The following is an 8375-nucleotide window of genomic DNA, read 5'->3' as shown; positions in this document are numbered from 1 at the left end:
TAAAATGGTGTGCACATAGGAAGGGACTTGACTGATCCATTTGAGATTGACCTGATTACAAATCTGCCAACACAACAAAATTTGTAAGAATAGTTACTTTTTTTACTTTGTTTTTCTCATTCATATTAAAAAATTTCACTACTAATAGATTTTTATATTATATTCAGTTATTTTATTTCAGAGAATGTGGAGTATATGTTGCATTCTTTGTTGAGTACATTATTGAAGGTCTTCCAATCCTTGTTGCCAATTTTGATGTGGATGGTCTTCGAGCTAGGTTTGGTATACTACTATGGTACTATGGGAGGAACAAACAATTGCATGGTGAATCAAGTGAATCTGAGGCAGGATTTTAATAGTTTTTGGGTGAAGTATGGTATTTTGCATTATTAGATAGTAAAAATGCTAGATTTTAAAAGTGTGTTCTAGGAATACAATTGCAATAATACAATATGTTGGTATAACCGTTTTAATGTTGGAATCTATATTCAGTTTGTTTCATTTTGGAAAACTATAGGAGTTTAAATTAACAGAATTAGGCGTGATAAAACTGCACCTTTTTCCCTCTCGAGGATTCGAATTAGCTGCTGAAAGAGAGGAAGAGTTAAAAGAAGATATTTTTCCTACGTATTTGGCAGATTTTGTTCTTCCATAATGAGCAATTTTTATTTTTCTTTGAACTTGCGCGGTTGCAACTTGTTCCCTTCTTGCTACTGTTATGCTTCCTAGAGCTTCGACTATCAATGAGGGTGAAGATTTCAATAAGAATTCTCCACAGAAGGGGTTGAAGTTATTCCCCCACTGCTTTTCTTAAGCTTCTTCAATAAAGTTATTGGTTTATTAGCAGTACCTTTCGGAGACAAAACATTTTCAGCACTTGAAGTCAAGCCATTATGATCAATATTACCTCTTTTGATAACTGGTTGTCTAGGTGATTTCATTTTAGGAGAGATCGGTGGAGTTGTTACTAAAATTTTAACTTTAGTACTGCAATTTGAAGTAGGAGGAGCACTGGTAGTAAGCTGTAATACAACAACAAAAGTTATTGTTGGATGTGACTTTTTAAGGGAGTTACGACGTTCAAAAAAAGGAACTATGTTGCTATTTGGTTGAAGAACAGGGCGACCATTGATTTGAATGACAAAAAATATTTTTAAAAAGCGAATTTGTTTTGGATTTGAGAGTAGTTTTTAGTTGTAGTTGAATCTAAGAAATTTTGTGCAGATTTTGCATTGCTGCACCAGTTGTATTCTGCAAAGATTTTTGTTCAGGTATATTAGCGCAGTAGAACTACACACCAATAAGGTATACAGATATATCATTTGGGTATCAAGTTGTATTTGAGTAACTTTTTTCCTGTAGCAACTAGATGTAAATACTGACATGAGTTGCAAAGTGTGCCAATTTTGTTGAGGAAGTATGTACAAATGTTATATTTTTTTTTTGGTGCACCTCCTGTATTTCTGCACATATTTTGGTTTAACCATATTCAATACAACTATATACCAATAAGGTACACAAATATACCATTTGGGTACGACATTGTATTTGAGTACCTTTTTGTTATATTTCAATAGTGACATGAGTTGCAAAGTGAGCCCATTTTATTGAAGAAGTATATATATATATATATATATTTTTGCATTTTTTGATGGACCACTTGTATTTCTCTATATATTTTTGGTTTAACTATATTAGTGCAATACAACTATATACCTTGTTTTTGAGTATCTTTTTGTTATACTTAAATATTGATACGAGTTGCAAAGTGTACCATTTTATTAAGGAAGTATGTACATATGTTGCATTTTTTTGGTGCTCCACTTGTGTTTTTACACATATTTTGGTTTAACTATATCAGCGCAATATAACTATATACTAATAAGGTATACAAATATACCATTTGGATATTACATTGTATTTGAGTACCTTTTTTCCTTACAGTAACTGCATGTAAATGGCTTCCAATTTATTATACTTCAATACTGATATGAGCTGCAAAGCGTACCCATTTTGTTAATTATGTATGTACAGATGTTGCATTTGGGGTACTACTTCTATTTCTACACATATTTTGATACCAATAAGGTATACAGATATACCACTTGGGTATCACATTATATTTGAGCATCTTTTTTCTGCAGCAATTAGATGTAAATATATCCCACTTTTATATACTAAAATAGGAAATAAATAAATTCTTATTAAAAACACAAGTATACATATAAAATTTTTGCCAAAAAGTAATTTGGAAAAGAATCACCATACCAAATATATGTCTAGTGCAAGACATGCATTTTATTTTTTGCAATTCAAATGATTCTTCCATACTCGATGTCATGGTCATTCTATTTGCCTTGGAATATGCTCGGGATCATTTATCATATCCATCAAGTATGCTTTCACTCTACTATCAATAGTTTCTAACTTTGCCATATGCATGTTGAATTCTTCAACAGTGTATTCTCTTGCTAACGCAAAGTATACTTCTTTGATTTATTTTTAGCTCTTCCTGAAGTTCGTCTTTATGTTGTTCCATAGATGGAACATACATGCACAATGAAGGACTTTTGGATAAACAATTGAAGTTTCACTCCATATACCATCATGCATGTCTAATACAACACACATTCCCTCTCTTTTTTCATAAATTTCTCTGAACTGTATGAAGAACCACTCCCACGATGCATCGTTCTCTGAATCAACAATTACATATGCGAGGGATAGAATTTGTCCTATAAAACCAAAGGAAAAAATATTAGTTACAACATACAATATTAATATATCATTTTATATAGTAGTATAGTCACAGATAGATGTAGGTATGTAACAAAATAATTATATACTCTGTTGGTATACTTGTATACCATATTAGTATCATATGATATTTGAAGATTTTTTTTGTTGCTTTAACTGAATGTAATTGGATTGCATTTTTAAAATAGTAAAGTACATCAATTATTCAATATTGATTCTGAGATAACTTTTTTTCTTACCATGTCTTATGTGGAATCCGTGAGTATGGTCCCTCTATATGTTGACTTTAAAAAACTTCTACCAACTACAACTGTTGGCCTATAATAGATCCAATCTCTAATCGATACATATATATCTATGAATGCATACAAAGCTCCCATCTACTTCAGTGTGTAATCATGACAGTGATCCTGGGTTAGCGTACTCTAACATGTAAAGATATGTTGGTATTTTCTTGTATGATTCACTTGGTGTTCCTTTCAACAATTACATTGCTTTTTCTTTTGATCTACATGCTTGCATGTATCTTAAGTCCATACCATATGCTTTTTGGATGTCTGTAATGATCCGGCCGGTCATCGATAGGCGCCATCACGACGGATCATGTTTTGGGTCGTGACAAGTTGGTATTAGAGCCTAGGTTACAAAGGTCTCATGAGTCATGAGTAGGTTTAGTAGAGTCTTGCGAATCGGTACGAAGACATCTGTACTTATCTTCGAGAGGCTGCAGAACCCTTAGGAAACTTCACATTTTTGAATTCTTATCGTGCGAATCTATTGATACTGGTAACTAAACTTCTGTTATTCAATTCTCTCATAGATGGTGAACAGACGTGCTACCGATTAGGACGGACAGTCACTAGTACCACCAGTTGGGGTCGCAAGAGGCTAAGGTCGTGGTAGAGGCCGTGGTAGGGGCAAGGGTGTAGCCCGCACAGCAGCTAGGGCATCACCTGCAGATCCACCAGTTGTCCCAGTACAGGATCAAGTCTTAGTTGTGGATGCACTAGCGGGACCAGCTCAGGCACCAGTTGTGCCCTTCATGATTTTAGGTCTTCAGGAGACCTTAGCTTAGATTTTGACTGTATGCATCGGTCTTGCTCATGCAATCTCTATTTCTACTACAGCATCCACTTCTTAGGTAGGGGGAGGTGCTTAGAATCCCGCCGCCCGCACACCTGAGTAGGTGGTACAGGTACTTCCGACATCGACGTCACCACCAGCCCAACCGATTGCACCTACTCAAGACTATGTGGTTCCAGTCATGCCTGATGATGAGCAGCATAGATTAGAGAGGTTTGGTAGACTTCAGCCTCTGATTTTTAGCGGTGCAAAGGGCGAGGATGCCCAGGGTTTCTTGAATAAGTGTCAGAGGATTCTCCGTATAGCAGGTATTCTGGAGACCGGTGGGGTCTCGTTCACTACCTTTCAGTTCTCTCGAGCTACCTTCACTTGGTGGGAGGCTTATGAGAGGTGTAGTCGTATTGGTGCAGTGCCCCTTACCTGGCAGCAGTTCTTCATTCTCTTCCTGGAGAAGTATGTGCTGCAGTCCCGCAGAGAGGAGCTACGCAAACAGTTTGAGCAATTGCGTTAGGATTATTTGATGGTGATACAGTATGAGATGAAATTTTCTGAGTTGGCCCGTCATGCTATTTTGTTGGTTCCCACAGATAGGGAGAGGATCAGGTGGTTCATTGATGGCCTCACATATTAGATGGGGATTCTTATAACTGGGTAGAGGGTGTTTGGTGCTTCTTTTGAGGAGGTTGTTGACATTACTCGGGATATAGAGTTGATTCTCCACCAGGAGCGAGTAGAGAGGGAGGCCAAGAGGCCTCTTGGATCCAGTAGTCTTGGTGGTTTTCCTTTTGGAGGTCAGTTTTACCACGGTAGGGGTCATCCCTTCAGGCATGCTCAGACGGCTCGTCCAGTCCACCGTGGTGCACCATCTAGCCATGATTTTCACAGTTGTCAGTAGGGTCACTCATCTCTCAGTGCCCTTCTAGCTCAAAATGCATGTTGTGCTCCATCGGTTCAGGGATCGTCAATGGCAGGTTCCTCTACCAGTTATCCTGGTGCTTGGGGCTCCCTTCAGTCCCCACCACCAGCACCAGGGAGTTATTTTGAGTGTGGGGAGTTTGGGCATATGGGAGGCAGTGTCCTCGTCATTAGGGAGGTCCAACGCAGTATAGGGGTCAGGCTGCATCTTCAGCACCAGTTACATCACCACCCGCCCAGTCAGCTCGGGGTAGAGCTTAGTTAGCTAGGGGTCGCCCAAGAGGGGGAGGTCGATCAGGTGGAGGTCAGGCCCGTTTCTATGCTCTTCTTGCCAAACTAGACGCCATTACTTCAGACAAAGTGATCACAGGTATTGTCTCAATATGTCACCGAGATGCTTCTGTATATTTGACGCTAGTTCCACCTATTCATATGTATCCTCATATTTTGCTTATTATCTGGATATGCCCCGTGAGTCTCTTGTTTCTTCTGTTCATGTATCGACATCGGTGGCTATACTATTATTGTGGACTGTATGCATAAGTCATATGTAGTGACCATTGGGGGATTGGAGACTAGAGTGGATCTTCTACTACTTAGTATGATTAATTTTGATGCGATATTGGGTATGGATTGTTTGTCTCCCTGTCATGTTATTTTAGACTACCACACTAAGACTATAACATTGGCGATGTCAGGGTTGCCTTGGATTGAGTGGTGACGTTCTTTAGATTATGTCTCCAATGGAGTGATTTCATACTTGAAAGGCCAGCGGATGGTTGGGAAGGGTTGTTTATCCTATTCGGCTTTTGTGAGAGATGTCAATGCAGAGACCCTTACTAATAATTCGGTGCCGGTGGTGCACGATTTTCCATATATGTTTCCTGCAGACCTGTCGAGCAGGTCGCCGAACATGGATATTGATTTCAGTATTGATTTGGTGCCAGGCACTCAACCTATTTCTATTTCACCATACTGTATGGCACCGGCTGAGTTGAACAAGTTAAAGGAGCAGCTTTAGTAGCTCCTTAAGAAGGGGTTTATTAGGCCTAGTATATCACATTGACGTGCACCTATTCTATTTATGAAGAAGAAGGATGGCACTATGAGAATGTGCATTGATTATAGGCAGTTGAACAAAGTCACAATCTAGAACAAGCATCCTTTGTCGCGCATTGATGATCTATTCGACCAGCTTTAGGGAACGAGGATGTTTTCCAAGATTGATCTCAGGTCAAGGTATCACCAGTTGAAGATTATGGACTCAAACATTCTTAAGACAGCTTTCAAGACCCGATATGGTCATTATGAGTTCCTTGTGATGTCTTTTGGGATGACCAATGCCCCATTAACGTTCATGTATTTGATAAACAATGTGTTCCATCCTTATTTCGGCTTGTTTGTTACTGTATTCATTGATGATATCCTCGTGTACCCTCGTAGCGAAGAGAAGCATGCCCAGCATTTGCGAATTGTGTTGCAGTGGTTGAGAGATGAGAAGCTTTATGCTAAGTTCTCCAAGTATGATTTTGGCTCAGTTCAGTGGCGTTCTTGGGGCACGTGGTGTCCAGTGAGAGTATTCAGGTAGATCCGAAGAAGATAGAGGCGGTCCAGAGTTGGCCCAAACCATCCTCATCCACAGAGATTCATAGTTTTCTTGGTTTGTCGGGTTATTACCATCAGTTCGTGTAGGGTTTCTCTTCTATTGCATTGCCCTTAACAAATTGACCCAAAAGGGTGCTCCTTTCAGGTAGTCGGATGAGTGTGAGGAGAGCTTTCAGAAGCTCAAGACTGCCTTGACCACAACTCCAATGTTAGTTCTACCATCAACGTCTGGTTCATATTAAGTATATTATGGTGCTTCTAGGATCGGTATTGGATGTGTTTTGATGTAGGAGGGTAGAGTGATTGCTTATGCTTCTCGTCAGTTGAAGCCCCATGAGAAGAACTACTTTGTTCATGATTTGGAGTTGACTGTCATTGTTCACGCATTGAAGATTTGGAGGCATTATCTATATGGTGTGTCTTGTGAGGTATTTACTGATCATGGTAGCTTCCAGCACTTGTTCAAATAGAAGTATCTCAATTTGAGACAGTGGAGATGGTTGGAGCTACTAAAGGACTATGATATCACCATTCTGTATCATCCAGGAAATGCCAATGTGTTGGTCGATGCCTTGAGTAGGAAGGTAGTGAGTGTGGACAGTCTTGCATTAATTCCTGTTAGGGAGAGACCTCTTGCGGTTGATGTTCAGGCTTTGGCCAACTAGCTAGTGAGATTGGATATTTTGGAGCCCAGACGGGTTCTAGCTTGTGTGGTTTCTCGGTCTTCCTTGTGTGATCGCATCAGCGAGCGCCAGTATGATGATGATCCTCATTTGCTTGTCCACAAGGACAAGGTTCAGCATGATGATGTCAGCGATGTGACTATTGGAGATGATGGGGTATTGAGGATGCAGGGTCGGATATGTGTGCCCAATGTAGATGGGTTTCGGGAGTTAATTCTTGATGAGGCCAATAGTTCGCGATATTCCATCCATCCGTGTGTTGTGAAGATGTACCAAGATTTGAGACAGCACTACTAGTGGAGGAGAATGAAGAAAGATATAGTTAGATTTGTAGCTCAGTGTCTCAACTATCAACAGGTGAAATATGAGCATCAGAGGTCGGGTGGCTTGCTTCAGCAGATACAGATTCCAAAGTGGAAGTGGGAGTGGATCACCATGGATTTCGTAGTTGGGCTCCACGGACTTCGAGGAAGTTCGATGCTATTTGGGTGATTGTAGATTGGCTAACCAAGTCTACGCACTTCATTCTTGTGTGTACTACCTATTCTTCAGATCGGTTGGCGGAGATTTATATAAGAGAGATTGTTCGCCTTCACAGTGTGCCAGTTTCCATCATTTCAGACTGAGGCACGCAATTTTACATCGTAGTTTTGGAGAGCCATGCAGCGAGAGTTGGGGACTTGGGTTGAGTTGAGCATAACATTTCTTCCTCAGATGGTCAGACAGTCCGAGCGCACTATTCAGATATTGGAGGACAAGTTACGCGCTTGTGTCATTGATTTTGGGGGTTCATGGGACCAGTTTCTGCCACTCGCAGAGTTTGCTTACAACAACAGTCAGTCGAGTATTCAGATGGCTCCCTATGAGGCTTTATATGGGAGGCGGTGTAGATCTCTAGTGGGTTGGTTTGAGCCGGGTGAGGCTACGCTTTTGGGTACAGACTTGGTTCAGGATGCATTGGACAAGGTGAAGTTGATTCGGGAGCGGCTTCGTACGGCACAGTCCAGATAGAAGAGTTATGGCGACAGAAAGGTTCGTCATGTGTCCTACATGGTTGGGGAGAAGGTCTTGCTAAAAGTTTCAACCATGAAGGGTGTTATGAGATTTGAAAAGAAGGTCAAGTTGAGCCCTCGATTCATTGGGCCTTTTGAGGTACTTCGGAGGATTGGGGAGGTGGAAAATGAGCTTGCCTTACCACCTAGCTTGTTAGGTGTGCATCTAGTATTTTATGTTTCTATGCTCCTGAAGTATATCGATGATCCGTCTCATGTCTTGGATTTCAGCACGGTTCAGTTAGATGGTGATTTGACTTATGATATGGACCCGGTGGCT

At 40.3% G+C, this 8375-nt stretch overlaps 1 protein-coding gene across 1 annotated transcript; it reads right to left on the bottom strand.

The window, feature by feature from the left end:
• Nucleotides 1–498: 498 nt before the first annotated feature.
• Nucleotides 499–1133, bottom strand: LOC138883973 (uncharacterized; the record flags this gene model as incomplete). Its single annotated transcript, XM_070164701.1, has 2 exons — nt 499–737; nt 851–1133. Coding segments are annotated over 2 exons (522 nt in total), but the record flags the coding sequence as incomplete, so codon positions are not given.
• Between the last annotated feature and the right edge of the window lie 7242 nt (nt 1134–8375).

Source organism: Nicotiana sylvestris, chromosome 12 (genome assembly GCF_000393655.2).
Source record: "Nicotiana sylvestris chromosome 12, ASM39365v2, whole genome shotgun sequence".
Lineage (NCBI taxonomy): Eukaryota > Viridiplantae > Streptophyta > Magnoliopsida > Solanales > Solanaceae > Nicotiana > Nicotiana sylvestris.
The sequence above is the reverse complement of the archived record's forward strand: the minus strand, read 5'-3'. Positions and strand labels throughout refer to the sequence as shown.